Raw genomic sequence first — 26,716 nt, forward strand, 5'->3', positions numbered from 1 at the left:
GCCGACTGTCCTCTCTGTTTTCACAGCTGTGGACTGCAAACCTCTGAGCAGGCCATTTACGTAACTCTGATCCACCCCAGGTGTGTGTGTGTGTGTGTTTAGCCCTCACTGGGTGCTGGCTCAGGAGATGAAGAATGAGACGGCCTTGAGGTAACCTTACCTCCGCATTTAGTTCTGCATTGTCAGCGCACTCGCCTGCATAAAGACGCACTTAGCCTTTTGACACTAAAGCAGCTCGATAATTCAGTAGACAGCAGAGTGGAACTGAACAGAGTCTTGAACAGAACTGATATTTTTTTAGACCTGTCCTCGTAACCTGCGTATCATGAGGATGTTGCTTAGGAAGGAAGGGTAGAGTACAGGACTGCTCTGGGGACAGCAGGAAGGAAGGGTAGAGTACAGGACTGCTCTGGGGACAGCAGGAAGGAAGGGTAGAGTACAGGACTGCTCTGGGGACAGCAGGAAGGAAGGGTAGGGTACAGGACTGCTCTGGGGACAGCAGGAAGGAAGGGTAGGGTACAGGACTGCTCTGGGGACAGCAGGAAGGAAGGGTAGGGTACAGGACTGCTCTGGGGACAGCAGGAAGGAAGGGTAGGGTACAGGACTGCTCTGGGGACAGCAGTAGCTCCAACCCGCCCCTCCCCCTACTCCTCCTGCTCTCTGGAGAACAAGAGGCCTGCTTCAGGGGAGACAGGAAGTGCCTGGGCGCCTCACTTCCTGTTTATGGAGTTTGTCTCAGGCAAGGGTAAAAGGAGGGGGTTGGAGTGAAACAAAGCGATGACTGTAGACCTTGAGATTTCTTTGTTATTTCTCTTTTCGATCACTTTCACTTCGCTCCCTCTCTCCTCTACCTCTCTCTGTCTCTCTCTCTCTGTCTCTCTCTCTCTCTCTACCTCTCTCTCTCTCTGTTTGTGTCTCTCTAGCTCTGTCTCAGGGCTGCATAGCTTGGTAATTGCCTCGGTGCTGCAGTGCGCTTGGCAGCCTTGCCCCCTCATTTGTTTCCATTATCTCCCATCTGACGTGGCTGGTGCAGTTACAGAGGGGGGAGGGCAGTTACCGAGGGGGGAGGGCAGTTACAGAGGGGGCAGGGCAGTTACCGAGGGGGCAGGGCAGTTACCGAGGGGGCAGGGCAGTTACCGAGGGGGCAGGGCAGTTACCGAGGGGGGAGGGCAGTTACCGAGGGGGCAGGGCAGTTACCGAGGGGGCAGGGCAGTTACCGAGGGGGCAGGGCAGTTACCGAGGGGGGAGGGCAGTTACAGAGGGGGCAGGGCAGTTACCGAGGGGGCAGGGCAGTTACCGAGGGGGGAGGGAAGGCTAGGACATCATGTTTAGAGGGAAAGGAACGTTTCTTCCCAGGAAGTGGACATGCTTGTTCTCCCCCCCTCCTCCACGACCTCTCGTTCACCCCCACATCATGTTTATGGTCTCCATGCCTCTCACACCTCCTGGGCTGTTTAATCTGAGAGGTCTTCTCACGCAGCTCTTTGGAGGGAGAGAGAGGAGTCAGTGCTGAGAAAGTGACATTCAGTTCTATGCTAGATGTTGAAGAGTGACCTGTGTGTGTCTGTAGTCTCTGTGCGTCTAAAGCAGCTGCTGGCCTGCAGGGTGTCACCCTGTGTTAGAGCGTCATCAACACTCCCTCGGGTGGTGATGTCATCACAGGCCGCTTTCTCTAGGAACCAGGTGCTCCTGATCAAGCAGCCAATCACCACCCGCAACATCCGCCCGCAATCATTCAGAGACTGTGTGTGTCTGTGTCTGTGTGTCAGGATGGTCAGTGCCCCTCCCTTGGTCTCTCTGCCATCTCAAAAATGTTGTTCTGGAGAAAAACATCTTACAGCATGTCTATCTCCAGACTCCTCCCCTCTGGCCCCCCCTCCCCTCTGGCCCCCCTCCCCTCTGGCCCCCCTCCCCTCTGCCCCCCCCTCCCCTCTGCCCCCCCCTCCCCTCTGGCCCCCCCTCCCCTCTGGCCCCCCCTCCCCTCTGCCCCCCCCCTGGCCCCCCTCCCCTCTGGCCCCCCTCCCCTCTGGCCCCCCTCCCCTCTGCCCCCCCCCCTGGCCCCCCTCCCCTCTGGCCCCCCTCCCCTCTGCCCCCCCCTCCCCTGGCCCCCCTCCCCTCTGCCCCCCCTCCCCTCTGTTTGTGGTCAAAACACAGGATGCTTGCTGTCATGCAGCACATTATCTGACAGCACCAGTCTGCTGGTGTCTCCACTGTAGTTAGAGAAGCTTCTAGGCCTCTGGGGCTGGTGTTCCCCAGGCCAAGGCCCAGCCCCAGGCCCCGCCCCAGCCTCAGCCCCAGCCCTAGGCACAGGGGAAGTGTGGCCCAGACGACAGCCATTGTTTCAGTCTCAACCTGTGATCATGAGATCAAGATGGCTGTTATTCATGTGGGAAATGCTGGCCTAGTTATTCTGGTCTTGCCCATGTTGATGCTGTGTTTGCCTACAAGGACATTCCCAGAATTAAGGAATCTGTGGCTAAACGACCTAGTTTAGTATGTAATGAGCTAGATCAGACTCCCAACTACTCCCTAACTCACTACTCCCTAACTCACTACTCCCTAACTCACTACTCCCTAACTCACTACTCCCTAACTCACTACTCCCTAACTCACTACTCCCTAGTTTACTACTCCCTAACTCACTACTCCCTAACTCACTACTCCCTAACTCACTACTCCCTAACTCACTACTCCCTAGTTTACTACTCCCTAACTCACTACTCCCTAACTCACTACTCCCTAGTTTACTACTCCCTAACTCACTACTCCCTAACTCACTACTCCCTAACTCCAACTCCCTAGTTTACTACTCCCTAACTCACTACTCCCTAACTCACTACTCCCTAACTCACTACTCCCTAACTCACTACTCCCTAACTCACTACTCCCTAACTCACTAATCCCTAACTCACTACTCCCTAGCTCACTACTCCCTAACTCACTACTCCCTAGCTCACTACTCCCTAACTCACTACTCCCTAACTCACTACTCCCTAACTCACTACTCCCTAGCGCACTACTCCCTAGCTACCTGCCCTGTGTGCTCCTTCCCTGTCCCACAGTGCTTCCCCCCATGTTAGCATGTAGGTCTGAGTCACTCTCTCTCTCCCTCTCTCTGTATGCAGTGTGTCTTCGCTGGGTTAGTTCTGGGTCTGAAAGGACTGCTCTGTTCTCTCCGTAGCCCCCAGTTCTCCACCCTAAACACACACTTCTCTCTCTGCGTCCCGCCATCCTTCAGATGCAGCAGTGGTCCACCCAGCAGGACAGAGATCCTCCCTCCCTCCCTCCCCTCCTCCCCCCTTACCACCCTCCCCTTCCTTTCCTCTCCCTCAGTCTGGTTCTGCTCCTCCTCTTTCTCCCCCTTTTATTTCTTGTCTGTCTTCATCTTTACATTTTATTTTCAAAAGCACAGCTGTTCTGAATCTGTTCTAAATATAGTTGAAGCCCCTCCACCATCTCTTCATGGAAACTAACCACATTGGAGTTTATAGCCTTCACAGGAAGTGGGAGGCAGCAGCATAAACTGGAGACATGATTTAGGCTTCGGTTTTAGGAAAGACGAAAAAGACTAACGCCTAATCCAGGGGTTGACATTTTTTTGGCCACTTGTCCTTCGGGCAAGTGAGACTGATTTTTTTAGTTGTCCAACAGCTAAATGTACTTGTCCAAAACAGAAACATTTGTTTGCCCCCCCCCCCACACACACACACACACACACACACACACACACCCTGCATCATCCCTTTCCCTCCCTGCTCCCCACCCAGTCCTTCATCTCTGACGTACCGGCTCCGAAACGGAGAATGGAAAACTTGGCTTGTACGCAGCGCCTCAGGGTCTGACTGCAGACAGATGGAGGTTATGGGATGGTTGGCTGTGCTGAGCAGAGAATGTATTTACTGGAGAAGGACTTCCACTCCACTCAGACCGCAAGGTCGACACTAGCCGCTGACCGGAAGGCTGGTTTTTCCTTTTCAAACGAGCCAGCGGAAGTGCAGTTCCTCCAGCTGTGGACTGCAGTGTTGCAGTACTGCAGTACTGCCTCCTGCCCTGTAGGTGGGGGTGTTGTTGCAGTACTGCAGTACTGCCTCCTTCCCTGTAGGTGGGGGTGTTGCTTATCAGACTAGTTCCATTTGTTTTCTTTTTTTATTCCCTCAGAATAGAGCATTGGTCTCACATTCAGTGTATCAGACCCAAATGGTTCCAAAAGAAACATTTCTGATAGCTTCCAGACTGGTACTGGTTTTTTGTTGCTGTTCGCCAAATATGTTATCCATTTTTACGTTCGATTGAGAAATGTTCAGTCCTGATATTTTATCTGAGATGGAGGAATGCTTGTGTATCTGTGTGTGTGTCTCTACTTGTTGCCAAGGTTGCATTTTTCCCCTCTTTCCAGGAAAGACTTGTTGTATTTACTTTTAGAAACCCTTCAGAGGACAATGTGCTCTGGGCCCTGTGCTCTGGGCCCTGTGCTCTGGGCCCTGTGCTCTGGGCCCTGTGCTCTGGGCCCTGTGCTCTGGGCCCTGTGCTCTGGGCCCTGTGCTCTGGGTCCTGTGCTCTGGGCCCTGTGCTCTGGGTCCTGTGCTCTGGGCCCTGTGCTCTGGGTCCTGTGCTCTGGGTCCTGTGCTCTGGGTCCTGTGCTCTGGGTCCTGTGCTCTGGGCCCTGTGCTCTGGGTCCTGTGCTCTGGGTCCTGTGCTCTGGGCCCTGTGCTCCAGGTCCTGTGCTCCTACAGTACAAACATTGTGTTAGACACAAACAAGTGTGAGGCAACAAGAGAAACTTGTATTGGACCAGCACACTTAGTTTTGTTTTTTCATTGTTTCATAATATCTGGACTTCCATCATCCCCTTGTGGGTGATGGGTGCCTGACATGCCCCCCCCCCCCCCCCCCCCCCCTCAGAGCAGCACGTGCCCCGCTCAGACATCCTCCCTATTAGCTAGTGTTGTTTCAGTGTGTTGTTTGGTCTTTGTGCTAACTGGCCACAGGTTACTGTGGTGACATTCAAGCTTGACTGTGACGGTGACGGGGCAGTTCTCAGACCCCCCCAACAGGTACACAGCACCTGACCGTAGACTCCCCGGACAGGTGACCGTCATGGGTTCAGGGGATGTTTTGCATACTCCTTGTGTATGATGGGGAATTTTGCAAGGGAGTGGCCAGGGCATGTCATGACAACCTCCCTCATTTCTCCCGCACACACTCTTCTTTATATTACTCCTTTCCTTATCTCTTGACTGTCCCAAACGGCTCCTCTCTCTCTTCTTCTCCTCTTTGCTTCTCTTCTTCTTCCTCTTCTCTCTCCAGTCTTCCTCTCTCATTTAGAGGGGTCTTCTCCTCAATCTGATTGGATGAATGAGTCTCATACTACTTCTGCTCTCTGTCTTTACTGTTTCCTTTGTTCAGCCTGTGGGAGGGAGGGGGGGGGAGGGGAGGGAGGAGGGGAGGGGGATGGAGGGGTGGAGGGGAGGGGAAGGGGGGAGCGGAGGGAGGGGAGGGGTAGGGGGGAGGAGAGGGAGGGGGGGAGGGGAGGGGAGGGAGGACATGGCATGTCTCTACTGGCAGCTCTATTCCCGCTGGAATGCAAAGAGAACAAAAAGGTGGGAGGGAGGCTAGGTAGAGCGGAGGGAGGGAGGTCCCTCCAGGACACCACTGTGACTAAGGGGAAAGGGAGAAAGTATGGCATTCTAGGTGATAAGATGTAAATTCTGGAGAAGGCAGGCCGGAAGGAGTCACGACAAAGAAACTCTGCCTTACACTAGGTGAAGAGAGAACATGTCTTAGTAGGCTAGCTGTATGTTAACACTGTGATGCTTGACTTGCTTATCACATCAGACAGGCTCCCCCAGACTTGCAAATGCAGATTCACATCTCCAGGTTTAGTTGCCGCACACACAGTCTACAAAGTAACACACTTGTGTGTTTCCTTCTCTGAGAGCCAGCAGTCTGACCCTGGGTCAGCGGGCTAGCTCATGGCCAGGTCGCTGGGTTCCTAGACCTGATGACCTCTGTGTTTCTGCCTTGAAACCACCACAGGCAGATCCTCAACTCACTGTGTTTTTACTGACTAAGGCCTTACCTAAACACACTCCACAAAACCTAAACACACACACACACACAGCCTCCACAGTCTCCAACTGATGGGTTGCAAGTCGGGCTCAGCTCTGAATCACTCAAACCCTGCCGTTGTATTGATCAGTTGGCCTGTCAGTCAGGGCGGTTCTGTGATGCAATTGGCTGGAGGCAGTGGGTTTCCTGGGCTGGGTTTAGGCTGTTACCAGGCCTGGGGCACATCTGCTGAGGATGAGTGTGAATCATCTGTTGCTGGCAGCTTTTCAGTTCTCTATGTCTCAAATAAAAGGCCTGTCTGTCCACTTTGACTTTCAGATACAACCTGTTGAGCTTGCCAAGACTGAGAGAAGCTGTTCACTAAAATGGTGAAACATTGTGTGTAGATTCATTGGTGAACGTTTTGGCATGGGGGGGGGGCATGGGGGGGGGGGGGTAGCTGCATGGGAATTGGGCTTCACCTTGGTTCGGTGTCATGACCTATGCTGTGAGTCAGACAGAATTCTCTGTTAGTGACGTACAAAGCTATCTTTCTGTGACTTCTTCCTAGGAGGTCATCTGCCTTAGCTGCCTGTTGGGAGTCTGGTGACGTGGCAAGTTACATCACGTCTAATTTCCTCCTGTAGAAAACCAGCTCTGTCCAATTCATGGCCTTTTCAAACACCAAGGCTTTTCAGGAACTACTTATCAAAAGGTTTATATTGACCTAACATGGTGTTGAATAAGAGTTCTTGAGACATGAGGGGTGTTATTATTAAACCAGAGCTTCTGCTACGGGCTGGTCTGAGGGTCAGGAACAGTTGCCTGTTCTTCCACACAAGCAAGTCTTACAGTCAAGCATGTTTGTGTGTGTTTGTGTTTAAAGTTAGTGATCGGGTTACGATATTTTAGATTTGAGGTTTAAAGGGAATCTTCAAATACACATTACATTTACATTTATTCATTTAGCAGACGCTTTTATCCAAAGCGACTTCCAAGAGCTAGCTTTACAAAAGATTGGCTACCTGAAACATTGTGGGTAGCCAAAACATGAGCATACATTGTGAAAAAAACAAACAAGTGCCAAAGGGAAGAACCATAAGAGCATGTAGTTAAACAAGTTACAATTGAACAACATACAAATATATACACACACACACACACACACACAGATGTGGGTCAACTTTCCATAAAAGTTAGTCATATCCTGAATACTCACAAGTTGAATTCATACTTAAAACTTTTTAGATTCATTGCAAACTTCATGCCGTTTGTGCGTCACGGAGTGCCCTGCTGCTCAAGGTGTCAGGTGAGTAATGTCTCATGCTGGGGCGGGAGAGGGCTGTTTGTGACTCGGTGAATAATCATCCGGCTGTTTGCCCACCAGACAAAAGAATGCTTCAGTTGGCGTTCCACCAAGCCAGTGTACGCATGAGGGCCAGGTGTGATTTGTACCACGGGTTCCAGGTTGTGTATCGTAACATTGCTATTTCTGTCTGTTCCGTGAATGTGAATTGTGCTCTTCACCTCCCAAAGTACTGGCTTTCTCAGTCAAGGAACACTCCAGTTTAGGTAATTGCCACCTGACATTGACATTGTCACGACTTCCATCTTAATAGTAAATGCAGAGGCCCTGTTCTCGCTTCAGTGGGCCTGAATGCCGGCTCTTCTATTTCAGGCCACAGGGCTGATCTAATACTTGGAGGTAAATTAATGGAAAGTTCTCCTCTGAATGGGTTTCCATGATGTGAATTGCTCTCACTTCAGTGGTCAACTCGAGGAGGGCCAGACGGCTTCTCCTCTGACTGCACACTCCTAGCTCCAGACTCCTCAGTCTTGGAGGACACCCTGTCTCAGAGAGACTGCACACTCCTAGCTCCAGACTCCTCAGTCTTGGAGGACACCCTGTCTCAGAGAGACTGCACACTCCTAGCTCCAGACTCCTCAGTCTTGGAGGACACCCTGTCTCAGAGAGACTGCACACTCCTAGCTCCAGACTCCTCAGTCTTGGAGGACAGCCTGTCTCAGAGAGACTGCACACTCCTAGCTCCAGACTCCTCAGTCTTGGAGGACAGCCTGTCTCAGAGAGACTGCACACTCCTAGCTCCAGACTCCTCAGTCTTGGAGGACACCCTGTCTCAGAGAGACTGCACACTCCTAGCTCCAGACTCCTCAGTCTTGGAGGACACCCTGTCTCAGAGAGACTGCACACTCCTAGCTCCAGACTCCTCAGTCTTGGAGGACACCCTGTCTCAGAGAGACTGCACACTCCTAGCTCCAGACTCCTCAGTCTTGGAGGACACCCTGTCTCAGAGAGACTGCTCCGGAGGTCCCGGCTTCCTCCCTCCTCTCTCCCCCCTCAGCCAGCTCTCTGGTGGGGCTGCAGAGAGGGCCTTGCTCCCCTGTGTGTGGTATAGGGGATCAGAAAAGGGACCATACAGGGGACTTTACATTAGGCCTCTCTGAGCGAACACAGAACCATAGGTACATAGGCACAATAAGTTCAGACATGCACTGTTTTGATTTCTATCGACTACATTCATTATTGAAGCTGTACCCTCGCACACACACGCACCCCCACACACACACACTCACGCACCCACACACACCCACACCCACACCCCCCCCACACACACACACTCACACACACTCACACACCCACATACACCCACACACACTGACGCTCTCTCTAGGATCATGCTGGGCTCCAGAGATCCTCTAGATTAGTGTGTCTTTGTGAGTGTCCATGCTTCAGCTGGCTGCTGGTATCTCCCCCCCAGCTACTGGTCTCTCCCTCACCCCCTCACCTCTCCCTGGTCCAGTAGGAGTGCAGGGGGAGCTGCTGGTCTCTCTCCCTCACCTCTCCCTGGGTCACAGAAGGGAGGGAAAACGACTTTGGACATGTTTAGAAGAAGTGAAGCCACGTAAAGAGAGAAGTCAAATGGAACACTACAGAGACGATAGGAAACCGGTGAATGGAAAGTATGAGCCTGAATGTTATCTTCTCCTCGTTCCGTTCCAGTCGTGGGGTGGGCCTTCACAAGTATCCATGACGACTGTACGTTCTTAGTTTGAACTGGTTAACATGGAATGCTGCACTAGCAGTCACCAGACTTTCACCTAAACTACCTGAGCAACTTGGATGCACACCTGGGCCCATTACCAACCCTGTCCGTCTCCACCGAGGCAGGTGTGTTGGTGTGACTCCACATCATCACCTGAGCTGCTCCAACTCTGATCCTGTGATCTGCCAAAATCAAGTTGCTACTCGCCTCCTCTAGTATCCTCCTGTGGTAATGTAGCATAGTTCCAGGTTGGGTTTACAGTCAAGCCTAGGAATGCTGCTCTGCTGTCTCAACGTGCCACCCAGGCCTACAGCTAGGATCCCATGCAGCTAGGATCCGCTGCAGCTAGGCCCTGCAGCAGCCTAGGATCCCCTGCAGCTAAGATCCGCTGCAGCTAGGCCCTGCTGCAGCTAGGATCCACTGCAGCTAGGCTCTGCTGCAGCTGAAGTCACAAATGCAGTCACATTTTAAATTAAAGAGTAGATTTATTGTTTCCTATTAAATATATGGGGTTTTATTCCGTTTCTAGAGAGAGAAAAGAGCCTGTGGCGGTTAAATTAATATATATTTGCTTTACTATGATACATTAGTCATATATAATATTATTATTATTATTATTTTATTTTTTTACTTCAAGTCATTAAAACTAAGTAAATTACTTAACACAGTTGGAACTTTCCAACTATAACAAACTCTAACAAACTTAACTAGTACAGTTGTAACAAAGGTATTATTACTACGTCGACTTTCCAACTGTTTGATACGCTTGCTATAATGCAGTTGATTATGGCGGCGATACATGTCTAGTAGGTGATAACTTTGTGGTGCCTCTTTAAGGAAACAAGTCCATGGCGAAAGACGAGCATTTCTCCCTCTGAAACTCCCCCTAATGATAAGATCTCCAAGCTGTCAGTTCAGTGACTCTCGCCTTTCTGGTTGGTTCAAAGTGCAGAAAGGGGAGGACGTCTACTAAAGTTTTTTTCCCCACCCCCGTGTTTCTTCTCCAGATAGTTTTACTGTAGTGATCTTTATGGTTCGAGTCTCAACGGAGAGGAACGTGGAGGAAGAGTTTTAGTAAATTTGTGCTAAAGATATGGTCGGAGATTATCCTCTTTCAGGAGACAGTACGGATATGCACTCTCAGAGAAACGTGAAAAGTGGATTAAGTTGTAAAATGGTACTTCAGGCAGTGGGCAAAGTCCTAAGGTAAATAACAAGTTTGTGTTATTCGTTTGTATTGCTGTTTATCCATCCAACGCCATATTTATCTCACATCATTCCACACTGTAATTTGACAACGGGGCACCGAAATGCTGCTCCGGACGGTCCGCATGACAGCAGTATGCTCGTGTATATAAGTGGAACTTTCCATGTGAAAGTAAGACAAGCCACTTGCTCTCCGATGAATAAAGAATTTTAGTTAAAATGTAAATTATTTTCCCCCAGTGTAGCAAGTTAGTCGGCGGTGTCCCTCACGTGTCATAATGTGCGAAATATTTTTGTTGCCCATGTATCAAAAGTCGGACTACTGTAATTGCCACAGTAAACCAAGTTTTATTCGTGTTAACTCGTTGCATTTCTATATTGATGCACATCAATTGATGATAACATGTAGGCCTACTATCTGGTTTTCGGTTGTCTCCGAGTCTTTAAAGAGGACATTGTCGCCACTCTTTAGCTGTAATTAAAGGCATTATTTGTCTGCCAGGTTCCGGGTGGCAGCAATTCACTGGGTGTTGGTAGGTTGTATGGCAAAACCTTTTAGTTTCGCTAAAACTAAAAGTACCCATCGGCTCGACATCAAGAACAATGGAAATGTGATACGCCACCTTAATTTGGGTATAAATAATGTAATGCTTTATTTAGTTAAATATATTTTAATCCTTTAAATTATGGTTATTTAGTATTAAAATTATCCTAATTGATCCTGCTCATGCTACTATTTTCACCTGTCATTTTACACTGCTTTGCATACCATTTGTTTTGTTATCAACCCTGCATATTCAAAATGCATGCGTAACATCAGTGTGCGGTCAAATATATCAGATATGCAATGTTTGACAAATATATGACCCAAAAAGAAGAGTTTGAGCTTTTTTTTTAAAGAAAGTAATGAATTCCTAGGCCCATGGCAACTCTGGACTCCCAGAGAGCTGTCCTGGATGAGACAGGCCGAAGGTTGGCCTGCCCACTAGGAGGGCGGGAGGACCTGTTGACACTGAGACACGCACTGAGTGAGAAGCTGGAGGAACACCCCGACCTAGTTGGTTCTCCTTCCACAGTCAAGCTTAGCAACAGGTGCTCGTTTTCTACAGCCAACCCAAATGCCTGAGAATTGTCCTTTTGACGTCTGTTCATTTTTATAGCTAAGAATGTTGACCTTCTCAGGGTTCTGTTACACATGTTTCCCCCAGAATGCAGCATCAGGCAGATACATGTTCTGTAGGGCTGTACAGTAGCTGATGCAGATCTTAAGATGGCTAATGACTGGTTATACTGTACGCCTCTTCATGAGAACCTGGCCGTGCTTCTTGAAATACCACTCCGATTGTCCTCGGTTAGTTAACTAGGAGAGACACTACCCTGTAAATGTTTGCTTCGTTACTTTTGAAAAGGAAAAAAAATCCCCAGAAGGTGACATTTGAGGAAAAAGAATGAAAGAGGCTTTGTAATTGACACGTTCACAAATGTGCATAGTGAAAAATGATAAATAATGATCTTATTTCCTGGAAGGCTTAATGGCCAACTGTAGGTATGTGTGAACATGGGGAAACAACAGGCAGGTAGAGTAGCCAGGTGTTACGCCTGGGAGGAAGCCCACACTAACGAGATGAACCTGGATCCTGATGGAAACACGTCTAGTCCTGACCTTTTCCCCCTTACACCAGGAGTCAGGTGACTGAGCGGTTAGGGAGTCGGGCTAGTAATCTGAAGGTTACCGGTTCGATTCCCGGCCGTGCAAAATGACGTTGTGTCCTCGGGCAAGGCACTTCACCCTACTTGCCTCGGGGGAATGTCCCTGTACTTACTGTAAGTCGCTCTGGATAAGAGTGTCTGCTAAATGACTAAATCTTTTAAAAAAATGACTAAATCTACACACCTGATCTCATCAGTCCAGGGTGATTCTCTCCCAAAATCCCTTTGTCACCAACCCAGTCAGATCAGTTATCAGAGATTAGGACATGAGATTTTTGTCTCTCTAGACTCCTTTTCTCTCTCACCGCCCAGACTGGGCCTGGTCTCCTCGTCCCCCTGGACCACACCTGTGTTGTCATGTTCATGAGCCTACATTAGAGACAGCAAAGACTCCAGACCAGACAGAAGTCTTCTGTTTTCGAGCCGTCTGCGGAGTCTGGGGCTCAGTGTAGTGGGCTGTCTGATGCCTGGAGTCTGGGGCTCAGTGTAGTGGGCTGTCTGATGCCTGGAGTCTGGGGCTCAGTGTAGTGGGCTGTCTGATGCCTGGAGTCTGGGGCTCAGTGTAGTGGGCTCTCTGCTGTCTGATGCCTGGAGTCTGGGGCTCAGTGTAGTGGGCTCTCTGCTGTCTGGAGTCTGGGGCTCAGTGTAGTGGGCTCTCTGCTGTCTGGAGTCTGGGGCTCAGTGTAGTGGGCTCTCTGCTGTCTGATGCCTGGAGTCTGGGGCTCAGGATGTAGTGAGATCTCTGCTGTCTGATGCCTTGCACGGCTGCCGTGGTTTCACTTGGTCTGTCTGAGCCAGCCGGTCCCGTCTGTGGTTTTTCGGGGAAAAGAGCCATTAAGACTGGATGCTCAATTTGCAGGCCTGAAATAGATCTGTGGACCAGAACAGGGAGTCAACTGATCTGCCCGGTGTCTGCTCTGGCTGAATGGAAGACTGTTATCAGGAGGGACAAAGTCTCTGATATTGATTCTATTCCAGTTCTGTTCTAATGGTCCCAGAGCAAAGTTCACAAAGGGAGCAAGATAGGGAGAAGATCTGATAACTCTTTGTAAGGTGGGGCCAGATGGCTGAGCGGTTAGGGAGTCGGGCTGTTAATCAGAAAGTTGTGGATTCCCAGCCGTGCCAAATGACGTTGTGTCCTTGGGAAAGGCACTTCACCCTACTTGCCTCGGGGAGAATGTCCCTGTACTTACTGTAAGTCGCTCTGGATAAGAGCGTCTACTAAATGACTAAATGTAAATGTGTTGCTGTTCTCTGGCTGCAGATGTGTTTAGTGAGCCGTTTAGTGAGCCTTTTCCAGGTCAGAGGTCATATGAACATGAATCCCAGGAAGGAGAACAGCAAATGTATTCACTTAGGAAGTCTCCACAGAGACTGCCCTCCTTTCAGTCACCACTGCCCTCCAGTCTGCCAGAGCGGCTTCCAGGTCATCTGTCATCATTCTGCTGGACCTTTCTGCAGCGTTTGATACGGTTAACCACCAGATCCTGCTCGCCAGACTTTCTGAGATGGGCATCACTGGCACTGCACTCCAGTGGATCTCATCCTACCTGTCGGGAAGATCCTACCAGGTTTCCTGGGGAGGCAAACTGTCAGGCCCTCGCCAGCTCTCCACTGGTGTCCCACAGGGCTCCGTCCTTGGACCCCTCCTCTTCTCTCTGTACACCACCTCACTTGGACCAATCATCACCTCCCATGGCTTCTCCTACCACTGCTACGCTGACGACACGCAGCTGTACCTGTCGTTCCCCCCGACAGATCCGGGGATCTCAGCTAGGATTGAGGCCTGCCTCACAGACATCTCCGCCTGGATGACCGAGCACCACCTCCAGCTGAACCTCGCCAAAACAGAACTTCTCATCATCCCGGATAAACCCTCCATCTCCCACGATCTCTCAATCACCCTGGGATCTGCGACGGTGACCCCTTCATCCTCTGCCAGGAACCTTGGGGTTACCATGGACGACGAGCTCTCCCTCACGGCCCACATTGCTGCGGTCTCCCGGTCGTGTAGATTCACCCTCTACAACATCCGGAAGATCAGGAGATACCTGTCTGAGCACTCCACCCAGCTGCTAGTCCAAGCACTTGTCCTCTCCAAGTTGGACTATTGCAACTCGCTGCTCGCTGGTCTCCCAGCATGTGCAACCCGCCCTCTTCAGAGGATTCAGAACGCAGCGGCCCGCCTGGTCTACAATCTACCCAGACGCTCCCATGTTACCCCGCTCCTCATCTCTCTCCACTGGCTACCTATCATGGCCCGTATCAGATTCAAGACCCTGGTATTGACCTTCCGAGCAGTGAACGGGACTGCACCCGTCTACATCAAGTCTCTCCTACAGCCCTACACCCCCACCCGTCACCTACGGTCTTCTTCAGACAACCGCCTGGTGGTCCCACCGCTCAAGACCGCCCGGTCCCAACACAAGCTCTTCTCCTGTCTGGCCCCCCAGTGGTGGAATCAACTCCCCACTTCCATCAGAGACACTGACTGTCTCTCCACCTTCAAGAAAAGGCTCAAGACGCACTTGTTCCGGGAGTACAACGGTACTTAGGAATGGTTCGCTTGACCCGATGTTAGTTTCCTCAAGGATCACAATGACTCTTGCTTAGAGACTTGTTGCTCTTGTGGTTAGTGGTAACTGACTTAAATTTGTGTACTCGCTGTGATAATATTGTTTTATTATTGTTGCTTGCTTTTTTTCCACAGGTACACTTGCACTTATAGCAGTTCATGTTGTTTAATTGTAACTTGTTTAACTACATGCTCTTATGGTTCTTCCCTTTGGCACTTATTTTGGTTGTTCACAATGTGTGCTTCATGTTTTGGCTACTCGCAATGTTTTGTGGCTATCTCGTTGTTATGATCAGTGACCTATGCACTTTGTAAAGCTCTCTCTTGGAAGTCGCTTTGGATAAAAGCGTCTGCTAAATGAATAAATGTAAATGTAAGTCTCCCACACATACAAGCAAGATTTCCAGACTCCTGGAATCCATCTTGTTTACGATAGTTGTGTTGCCATGATCGCAGCATGCTGCCACTCCCCTCCCCCGTCATACAGCCCATTAACTAGCCAACATCCAGACGCCAATAGCTAGATTCCTCCCCCAATTTTACCAGGCCAATTTAAGCAACTGTTGTGGAATATTGGGCTTGGCTGGAACCAGTTGCCGAGGGGGGAAAAGTCAATCCATGGATGAGAGGAGGATAGAATACACCAAATGCAGTCAGATGACATAATGAAGCCTAATAGGAAGCAGGAATTTGAAGTCCAGGCTTGTAAAACGACAGCTTGTGCGTCAGTCTTGGTGGACTTTGTGCGTGCTTGAATGTTGAGGCGAGAACTAATCGTGTTGTTGGCATGGACTGTAGTCCGCCTTGGTTTCAGGTTTGCCTACTTTTGAAGCTAAACCGTTGCTAATTAGGGGGTCTTTTCTGATAACTGGATCTAAAGGTGTGGGCGTGAGTTAAACCCTAGGCTGGCACCGTTCTCCACACTCTCCTTTAGTGGGATCCTTCAGTTTATGAGAAGCAGGTTGTTTCTGGTAAAAGAATGTTCTGGACCTGAAAGTAGCCAAGCTCTGGCCTCACTGGACAGGAATCTATTTTTGAACTAGTGTGAATTCAGCATTCAGAAGTCATGGCATGCAGGCAGCTTGTATATTCAGTAGAACACTACTCATCACTGTAACACTGTCAGAGTGGGATCCGCTATAGGTCTCAACGTGACTGTAAACAGTTTAGCACTTCTCAGAAGAAACCAGGCAGTCAGTAAAGGCAGAACCTGAGGGTTGTTGAGCGTGGGTTGGCTAGGAATGATCTGTTGGCCTGTCTGTTATCCTGTTACGACCCAGTTTGTTGGATGTATAGGAGTACACAGCAGTTCACACAAGCAAAACGCCCTCTGAGCCTATACGCTGCTGTCCGTGGAGCGTCACCTGAGCTAAGCCTGGCCTCATTTGAAGCTGAAAACACATTGAAGACGCTCTCTCTTACTCATCTCTTACCTTCTCTCCACTCACCTGTTCAAATAGCACTTGTATCTAGTCAGAAGCCTCGGGCCATTCTGACACTCAACATTCTCCTCCCCCCCCCCCCCCGCCTTTTCATTTCTCCCTGCTCTCTTCATCGTTCTCTGTTTACCCTCTCCATTGCGTTCCTCTCCTCGCCTTCTCTTCATTTTCATTATTTATCAATCCTTCTTTCTCTTTCTCTCGCTTTCTCTATTCTCTCCAGTTCCCTCATATCTCTCTCTATCTCTCTGTCTGGCTCCCTCCTTCCTCTCTCTCTTAAAGGGAGCAACATGCGGTTGGGTGCTGCAAGCTGCATGTTCTGTCATGAGGAAGAGCTTACTAGGCACTGGCCTCATCTAGAGATCATCAACACACACAGGTTTTCAAAGGCTTCTAAAATCCCTGTTATAAACCATGGGGCTCCTGTGAAAGTTTGAAATTGTTTCCTTTTCCTTTGGAAAACATTGTTTCGCCAGTTTTTCTCTCTCTCTCACTCACTCTCTCTCTCTCTCTCTCTCTCTCTCTCTCTCTCTCTCTCTCTCTCTCTCGCTATCTCTCTCTCTCTCACTCTCTCTCACTCTCTCTGTCTCTCTCTCTGTGTCTCTGTCTCTGTGTCTCTGTCTCTCTCTGTCTGTGTGCTGTCATAATTTTCCACATGACGTAAAACATTTGTGTGGTGTGATGAGGAGAATTCTGGAGCCAATAGTTTATTTTGGGATTAGGAAAATGTCCTCTATGCCAACCCCCTCCCCTTAAACACACTCACACAGACACTCACACACACACTGCTTGCTCTTGGTGAAGTTCTCTCTGGCAGCGTCGTTGCCATAAAAGGCAGTGTTCACCTCCTTGCCAGGCCAGGGAGGGTCAGCAGCCAGGATCAGGCCCACGTCTCTGGGCCTGGACCGGAGGGGCGCAGCCTGTCTGGCACCAGGACCAAGTCAGCCATGACACAGACCCAGAGCCAAGGGACCTGGTCCAGCCCTGTCTAGCCAGCGGAGCGTTGAAACGCTCTGTGTACTCAGAGCCTTGGTGTCGAGGGGTTTTGAAGTCGCTGCATGAATTCCTGAGAGAAGCCCGGACAAGACAGAACATGCACAGGGCCGGTCCAGGGCTGAGCGCTGCTTTGATCAATAACGTTATTAAAGTTATTAAATAGAATAAATGACTAAAATGGCAAAGTAAGAAGTAGTGGAGGTTTGTGGTGATGTGTCTCTGCTGTAGGGTGATGTGGAGGTCAGTTCTGGAGCCACCAGCAGACTGACCCACCAGCTGCCTAGGCCAGTCTGTCAGCTGGCGCCTACAGGGTCTATCAGACCTCTCTCTCCCTTTCACTCTCTTCAGCCACGACTCTTCTACCACTCTCTCCCTTTCACTCTCTTCAGCCACGACTCTTCTACCACTCTCACTTTCTCTCCCTCCCTGTGACTAACCCCCCCCCACACACACACACACACACACACACACACACACTCTCCCCTTATTGCCCTGCCAGCTGGACACAACAGCTGTGTCACAAGATCCTGTTCCTGCTACAGAAGACCCAGAGTGAGAAAACGGGGCAGTTTCCCCCCCGATCAGGTGTTTTTGACTTTACGGTGATCCGCAAGCTTTGACAGTTGTGTGGGACTGAGACGGCCGTGTTGCAGGTTGTTCTCCAGCTCTGCTCGCGCACGCATCCTCGCTGCTCTCCCATGCCGGGCGATGCAAAAACAGCAGCTAGCTGTAACACTGCAGCTAGCTGTAACACACAGCAGCTATCTGTAACACTGCAGCTAGCTGTAACACTGCAGCAGCTAGCTGTAACACTGCAGCAGCTAGCTGTAACACTGCAGCTAGCTGTAACACTGCAGCAGCTAGCTGTAACACTGCAGCAGCTATCTGTAACACACAGCAGCTAGCTGTAACACACGGCAGCTATCTGTAACACACGGCAGCTATCTGTAACACACAGCAGCTATCTGTAACACACAGCAGCTATCTGTAACACACAGCAGCTATCTGTAACACACAGCAGCTATCTGTAACACACAGCAGCTATCTGTAACACACAGCAGCTAGCTGTAACACACGGCAGCTAGCTGTAACACTGCAGCAGCTAGCTGTAACACTGCAGCTAGCTGTAACACTGCAGCTAGCTGTAACACTGCAGCTAGCTGTAACACTGCAGCAGCTAGCTGTAACACTGCAGCAGCTAGCTGTAACACTGCAGCAGCTAGCTGTAACACTGCAGCAGCTAGCTGTAACACTGCAGCAGCTAGCTGTAACACTGCAGCTAGCTGTAACACTGCAGCAGCTAGCTGTAACACTGCAGCAGCTAGCTGTAACACTGCAGCAGCTAGCTGTAACACTGCAGCAGCTAGCTGTAACACTGCAGCAGCTAGCTGTAACACTGCAGCTAGCTGTAACACTGCAGCTAGCTGTAACACTGCAGCAGCTAGCTGTAACAATGCAGCAGCTAGCTGTAACACACGGCAGCTATCTGTAACACGGCAGCCTCAACGCACCACAGTCCTGTCATGTTTCCACAAGTGTTTATTAGTTCCCATGGATATCTGCTGGTCCTAAGTCAACTCTTTTCATTCTGGTCTTTCTGTCCCCTCCCCCTCTACCTCCCCCCTCCCTCCCTGTTTGGGGGGTTGGCCTGGCTAAGACAGCTTGTGTGCCACTCTCTCTGGAGGACTCTGTTCAGGGTGTTGGCTCCTGGAGAAAAAAAGGCCCTAGTGTTTATTATGCCTCCCCCCGCCCCCCTCATTAGAGTCACGGCTGTGCTTCCCCTGGTTCTGCTCAGAGGCGGCTTCCAGGAACCAGGATCTGGAAGTGTGCTTGGGAAGGAAAGGGAAAGGTGAGGGCCAAGAGCACAGAGTGCGGAGGACATTGTGTTCAGACAGGAGGGGTGTGGAGCAGGGAGGGAGGCGAGGGATGGCGAAAATAAGGGTCAAAAAAGGCACAGTAGATTCAAGGAGCAAACGAACTCTGTCCTCAAACAAACCCAATCCCTGGTTGCCTGGCCAAGAAGAAGAGAGGAGCTGAAATGGAGATGGAGAAAAAGAAAGAGCAGGGGGGTAAGAGAGATGAGGGAGCTGTTAGAGGAGGAGCAGGCCCTTGTGAAAATACTAATCAGGATGTATCTGTTCCCGGATAGGGAACTGAAGCCTTGTGGGGTAGTTTGATCTACAATGGTTAAACTGCCCTCTGTTTAGTGACCGCAGGCAGACAGACAGACAGACCAGACCAGACGATCCAGGCCAAGCATGTGTTCGGCACGTCTGCTCCTGTCAGAACTCGCCTCACTGGTTAATATTAACCTGTTTGCCCTTTGACCCCCCTCCCCCCTTCGGCGTGTATCAGTAAAGGCTCTGTAAGTGGGGGGGGGGAGGAGCCCTGGAAGTGTCATGGTGGTGTGACGTGACAGTAGTATGCTAGAAGTAGCAGGACAAGGTTCCCTGGAGGACAGGCTGTCTGTGTGCTAACTGGCTTCAGCAGGTCAGGGATCATATACTGGAACAGCAGGTCCTCTATAGCTACCTGGATTAGCGTATTACCCTTTTTAACCCTGCGGCCGGGTAGACCAACAAACGTCACTATGTGTGTGTAGCCTGGGCCAAGTTTGGCAAACAAATCCATAGTATAAGTATAAGATTTGGGTCCATGTGTTCTTTGTGTTCTTCTCATTTAAGCAGTGCTTCCTCTCCCCCTGTATCTCTAACCCCGCCCTTCTCTTCCTGTTTCCTATATCTCTAACCCCGCCCTTCTCTTCCTGTTTCCTGTATCTCTAACACCGCCCCTTCTCTTTCTGTTTCCTGTATCTCTAACACCGCCCCTTCTCTTCCTGTTTCCTGCAGGAAGTCCAAGACGAAGCCCAATGGGAAGAAGGCCCCAGCGGAGGAGAAGAAGCAGTACCTGGAGCTGGAGTTCACCAAAGTACGCGTCGTCGACTTCGACCTCAAAGAGCTGGTGGTCCTGCCCAGAGAGATCGACCTCAACGAATGGCTCGCCAGCAACAGTGAGTGAACCAAACTAAGAGATGGTGGCTATAATGATTCACTCTGCTAGAAAGGATTCAGTAACACCTTCAATTGGCAGTAGTTTTACAAAGCAGCTAGCGAATAAATTGTACTTCACTTTCAATCCTAGTGGCAGAAAGTTTCTAGCCTGACCAAACAAAACACTGTGTAGTAGTGTAGTAGCACAGTGGGATGTCAGTATCATATAGTAACATAGTAACAGTGTAACATTGTAACATTGTAACATAGTAACAGTGTAACATAGTAAGATAGTAACAGTATAACATAGTAACAGTGTAACAGAGTAACAGTGTAACATAGTAAGATAGTAACAGTTTAACATAGTAACAGTGTAACATAGTAACAGTGTAACAACAGCGTAACAGTGTAACATAGTAACAGTATGGTTTTAAGGTTTATTGAGTCTCTCTGGTCTTGTAAGGGAAATGGCGCCTGCAGCCAGGTGTCTAGGGGAGACTGGAAGCTCCGCCTTCAGGAGCTGTTAAAACAGTCTTACGTAAAAACAGATGGGCAGAGTTCTTGCCAGTGAATGCATTTTTTGGCATGCAATCTGCCGTTATACAATCCTGCCTGTATCAACTTGTATCTAACACTTATCTAGCTTGTGTTATCAATACAAACGGCTCTAGTTTTATCAGTGGCTGTTTTTAAACAGCTGAAAGGAATGAACCTTGCCGTGTGCGCTTCATGTGCGAACGTGTTTGTCTGAAGGGAGCATGTTCTGCACCAAGATTCAACTCTTGATTGACTGTCAAACAGCCTAGTATAGTATTCAAGATGTTGAATATTATGGAATTCTACTGTCTGGAGTTTCTGGGTACTGACTGTTCGTCTCCTTTCCCCCAGCAACCACCTTCTTCAATCTTATAAACCTGCAGTATAGCACCATCTCAGAGTTCTGCACTGGGGACACCTGTCAAGCCATGACTGCCTGCAGCACGTAAGTCACCTGCGCTGATGTCCGCATTGTTTATTAATCACTGCTCCGGCGCACCCCATTGGTTTATTTATTAGCAGTCCAGCATCTCATTGGTTAATTCATAAACGATTCTTGCAGGCAGCAAGAGAAACCTGCTGATAGCAGCAACTGGCCCGACATGAGGCTTCATCTCCCTCTTCTCTCTTTGCTTTTGTTTATTTGCACGCTCACTCCCTCCGTAACTGTGGTGTGCAGTGGAGCGGCCCTCAAGTGAAGAAGAATCCAGGCTAATGCTAGTTGGGGAATGTTCAGAATGCTGCAAGCGTTCTTCAACAGCAGTAGCTGAGCTTAGTGTTTGAGATGTGGAACGTTCCAGGTCACGGTACTTTGAACAAAACTTGGAACACTTGAATGGTTTAACCCTCTAGATTCAAACACAAGAAGAGGCAGTCCCTTAAACACCCCCAAACTGGGACTTTGGTAGATAGTGTTGTGGAAGGAAGCTGTTCCACTCAGGCCTTGGTCATCAAGGACAGCTGGTGTGTGTGTGTGTGTGTGTGTGTGTGTGTGTGTGTGTGTGTGTGTGTGTGTGTGTGTGTGTGTGTGTGTGTGTGTGTGTGTGTGTGTGTGTGCGTGCGCGCGTGCGTGCGTGCGTGCGCGTGCGCGTGCGTGCGTGCGTGCGTGCGCGTGCGTCTGGTCTGGAGTTAGCCAGGGCAAACCCAAGCTGTTGTAAAAGGCTACTGAAAACAGCCACAACATGGAGGCCTATTCAGGCCATGTGAGCAGGGAGGAAGGTGCCTGCCTGTAAGGATTTACCTAACCTGTTTGCCCCGTCAGGGCAGGTGCGCCTTCCCTTGAGGTTCTGCTTGTGTGTACTGGGGGCAGGCATAACCTGACGGGCCACACTTTATGAAACCTTCACACACACACACACCCTTCCAGACTTGCCTCCTAAGCAGACAGACATGAAGCACATACGCGCACACACACACACACACCCTTCAACACCTGCGTCCTGAGCAGACAGACATGCACACACACACGCACACGTTGACGTGACAAAGTGGAAAGAGGACAAACAATAGAGGGTCTGAAGTGACTCAGATTTGACACACGTTTATCTTCAGGTCACAAACCTTTTAAACATTCCTTCTGGGTTCTTCCGCTCGTTGTCACCTCAACCTACCGTGGGACAGGCAGAGCTACAAGACTTGTTTTTCCGAGGCACGGGCCTCCTTGGAAAAGATGATGTACGCCTCGATGTGACCTGGTTAAACAGAGAGGATGAATATGTAACAGCCTAGGTAATGCTCTCACTTAGCTAGCCACAGGAAGAACACCTTTGTCTTCTGACTATGTCGTCTGTGTGGAGGTGGCGGTCAACAGTGCTGTGGTCTGTGGCGTCGCCATGACGGCTGAACCCCTCCCCCCTTACCCCTCCCCTCTCCAGGGGCTGAACTGAGACTCAGTCACTACGTCAATACTCCCCCTGCCCCAGGCACTGTTAAACAACCTATTTTGGGCAGAAAAGTTTCCATAAGCTTTGAGACTGGGTCCATTTGGTTGTATTTAAACCCATTGTGTGCACGTGTGTGTGTGTGTGTGTGTGTGTGCGCACGCGCGTATGTGTGTACACATGCTTAACTGGGCCCATGCGGGTGGGTGGGTGTGTATGCGTGTTTCAGTAGTCCTTTATTCAGTGTTTTCCAGAGGGTGGATAGCTGTGTTTTTCTGGTTTAGTAAGTGCTCCACTCCCAGCCCTGCACATAACCCACACACACACATAACCCCCACACACACACACGCAGTCTCCATTGTGCATTGTTGATTATTCGTCAGTGACCTGGTCTAGTGGTCAGTGGGTCTCTCCTGCAGGGTCAGTTATGTAGACATGCTACATTCCACAGGATTTGTAATGTCTACCTCTTAACCAGACCCAAACCAGGAATGCTTCCTAACACAGTCGGCCTCGCACCATTACTCCCTCCCACACCTCTCCATGTTGGGTTCCTCCTATAGGCACGCTCTGTGTTTTTGAGATGTCTGTTGAGGGGTTGAGATGTCTGTTGAGATGTTGGAAGCAGTCTTACATTTACATTTATTCATTTAGCATATGCTCTTATCCAGAGCGACAGTAAGTACAGGGACATTCCCCCCAAGGCAAGTAGGGTGAAGTGCCTTGCCCAAGGACACAACGTAATTTTGCATGCCGGGAATCGAATCAGCAACCTTCTGATTACTATCCCGATTCTCTAACCGCTCAGCCACCTGATTCGCTGGTGATGGTTTGGTGGGGGTGCTGGCAGGCACGGGCTCTACAAGGTGTCCAGTCATCTGTTTAACTTGGCTCATTTGATGCTTTGCCGACCAGACAACTACCCCCCCATCACACACACACACACACACTGATTATTCAACTTGTCAGCTCTCAGAACCAGCTAGCCTCATTAGCTAATGGCTGCTTCCTTGGTCTTAACCTTCTCTTGTGTATCTTTAGCCGTCCTGCTAGCATAGCATAGCCCAGCATAGCCCAGCACTGCTTGACCCTGCATATCGAGCATTGTTTGGTGGCATGCTGTTTGACCTTGCTAACTGAGATAGCCTGCTGCTAGCCCTGCAGGGCGGCTTTCAGTTACACAGGGTGTCTTAAGTGGGTCACCCCTCCGGAAATGTTTGGCCATGATGGCGACCAGGAGATCAGTGTCACATTTCTCCCAGACTGCAAGAAGCACTGGCCAATCAGCACATGAAAGGGCCAGGGAAGGAAGGGTTGGGGTGGGGGGGTATGTAAACATATCTATGTTAGGAGGAGATGGAAGTGGAAGTCCCCATCCAGGAATGTTAGTCATTCATCAGTCTAGTATCAGAAGTCAGGGTCTGTCTGCGATGAGGAAACACTGTGGCTGTTGTGGCGTAATGTTGTAGTGTGTCTTCATATCCTCACTGTCAACAACGTGAGTTAAACGACTTACCTGAACACATACAGTAACAGTACCGGTACTGTACTTACCTGGAATGTGTCTTGCAGTGAGGAACTTAGCTCAAGTCATCTCAGAACCCACCTTTCCAAGTAACATTCACTGTATTTTCCGTGGAAGCCAGGTGAACGTTGTGAAGTATCATCACTGCCTGTATCTTGTGTATTAAGTCATAACATCATGAAACAAAGGCTCACATTGTCCCTGTCACATGTAGATGGCAACAGTAGAACCAACGTGCTCTCTCTCCTTCTAGAATATACTACTGGTATGACGAGAAGGGGAAGAAGACCAAATGCACAGCGCCGCAGTATGTGGACTTCGTCATGAGTCTAGTGCAGAAACTGGTTACAGATGAGGACATCTTTCCCACAAAATACGGTGAGTTTGCTGTTTTCCTCAGGCCTGCAGCGCCTCTATGTGGCTTGGCTGCGTTACTGCAGTCATCTGGATGGATGGATGCTGTGCAGCAGCTGCTACTGACCTCTAGCGCCTGTGTTCAAGTTTAGCGAAAACACTAGTTCTGTGGGTCTACAGGATTTAGCTTAAAACCCAATACCAAGACATCAATCTCAATTAGTCATTCTGGAATGCTATTTCCCATCTCGGTAAAGCAAAGAAACTTATTTCTCAGCAAGGCAAAAAATCAATAGAAGCATGTTGAGGTATGTTTCACTTGAAAGACTGACTCTTCTTAGGCATACAATGTGATTAGTAACCCCTCCTTTCTTCCTCCTCTTTCATCTTCTGTTCATGCAGGCAAAGAGTTCCCCAACTCATTTGATTCTTTGATAAAGAAGATCTGCAGGTTCCTGTTCCACGTGCTGGCTCACCTTTACTGGGCGCACTTTAAGGAGACGGTAGCTCTGGATCTCCAGGGCCACTTGAACACTCTGTATGCACATTTCATCGTTTTCGTACGGGAATTCAACCTGGTGGACCCCAAGGAGACCTGTATCATGGACGACCTGTCCGAGGTCCTGTGCGCCCCCGCCCCGCCCCCGCCCCCGGCCCCCTCCAGCCCCACCTCGTCCCCTTCCCCACAGAACCATGTGACGGAGAGATGAGCAGGGCGTGACATGAGGAACCATGACTGGAGAAGATGGAAGATGAGATGGAGGATCAGCGGCCTGCCCCCCCTTCCTCAGCCCATAGCGGCAGCAGGACTTACAGACCTTCTACTACCCTTATATTTCGCTACCATGACACCAACCAACCAGCCGAAAGGAAGGGGGGGGTGGGTTTGGGGGGGTGGGCATGGGTTGGGGGGGGTAGCGGGGGTAGCGGGAGGGGTTTGTTACGCCAGCAGGAATTGGCGTGAGCGTTCCTCACAGGGGCAAATCCCTCCCACCTTCTCTGCAATTTAAATTAGGAACAAACGATGTTTATGTTTTATTTTAATATTCATTTTGTTTTATTTTTTTATAAAATAAAATAAACGTTTTATTGTTTTGTTTTCTTCCCCCCTTCCTCGTTGGGGACAGTGTTTGTGTTCTGGCCTCTCCCCCTCCCTCTGGCCTACCTGGCAGACGGCACCAGGGATCTGCTTTGCTTCAACATACTATTGTACAGTGTTGTTAATGTGTGGAGAAAAGGCATCTCTTTTATCCTATGGGCTCTTTGCTCTCCTGTACAGGTGGGCGGGCTGCAGGTGGATGGTCACTACGCTGGCCAGTAGGAAGCCATGTTACTGCCTGGTGGGGTGATACCAGCCAATCACTGTTTGGGTTGTTTATCTGGGGATGATTTAAAACACTTCCTACTCAGGAACTGAGGAAAACATGTCACTGCTGCCAGGGAGAAATACTCGCTCTCATTTTCTCTCTCTCCACAATACTGCCCCTCAGTCCTTTAAACCTCCATATTACTGTTGTCATTCTTGTATAACTAGTCACACGATCACCTGGTATGTCCCAATCCACATATAGGGGGCAGTATAGACATAGTGTGGAGTTGCAGCCACAGAAACGGGGAGGCAAAGAAGATATAAAGATTGTATATTAGATATTTAATCTGACCAGACCCGCTACTCTGAGACAGACTGGAGCTTGACGTGGGGGGGGCCACTTCACCCCCTCCAGCAGCACAGGAGAAGGACAAAGACATTGGCAATGTCTGCAGACCCAGGGGTGGGGGGGTGGAGGAAGGTGTGTGTATGGGGAGGGGGGTGGAGGAAGGTGTGTGTATGGGGAGGGGGGTGGAGGAAGGTGTGTGTATGGGGAGGGGGGGTGGGGTGGGGGTTATCTGCTCTCACGTCATGTAATCTCTGTCTCAACACTCTGATCGGAGGGAAACCCTGTTCTCTCTTTTTCCCCTTTAAATTTAGCTTTTTTTTATGATCAAAGAGAAACTAGTTCATGGAAAAATAATAATGGCATCCTTACACATGTATAGAAAACCACAGTCTGCTTGAACTTCACTGTAAAGGAACCCAGCAGCAGGTTCCCTCAGTCAGGCATCTCTGCCAGGAGGGTTTATAATCCTCCAGTTTGATTTTATTTATTTTTTTGTTTTTGTTTGCAGGGTTCTTCAGTTCTGGCTTTCATTTTATGTATTTTAATTATTAACTAAGTTAAAAGCAATTTAATATTTTAAACTCTGCAGATTATAATCTAATAAAAGACATAAATGCCACCCGTCTCAGGTTGTTTAATGTACCAAATATATTGCAAACTGTTAGTGTTTGGAATATATTTATCTAATTAAATGAATGTAACTACAGTGTTTCATTCTGATCACGAGGACTTG

The 26,716-nt window shown here is 49.6% G+C and overlaps 1 protein-coding gene across 3 annotated transcripts in view; it reads left to right on the forward strand.

Annotated features, from left to right (window-relative positions):
• Positions 1–25,412, forward strand: part of mob2a (MOB kinase activator 2a) — a 44,270-nt gene extending 18,858 nt beyond the window's left edge. For 2 of the 3 annotated variants that reach the window (XM_062462725.1, XM_062462724.1), the window contains exons 2-5: positions 19,889–20,049; positions 20,918–21,011; positions 24,225–24,349; positions 24,728–25,412. In XM_062462725.1, the coding sequence (XP_062318709.1) occupies positions 19,889–20,049; positions 20,918–21,011; positions 24,225–24,349; positions 24,728–25,035 (688 nt within the window). In that variant the 3' untranslated portion in view covers positions 25,036–25,412. Of the gene's footprint in view, positions 1–10,109; positions 10,320–19,888; positions 20,050–20,917; positions 21,012–24,224; positions 24,350–24,727 lie in introns of those variants that run through there. The other variant, XM_062462723.1, reaches the window with a different exon arrangement.
• Positions 25,413–26,716: the final 1,304 nt, after the last annotated feature.

This window comes from Osmerus eperlanus, chromosome 5 (assembly GCF_963692335.1).
Source record: "Osmerus eperlanus chromosome 5, fOsmEpe2.1, whole genome shotgun sequence".
NCBI lineage: Eukaryota > Metazoa > Chordata > Actinopteri > Osmeriformes > Osmeridae > Osmerus > Osmerus eperlanus.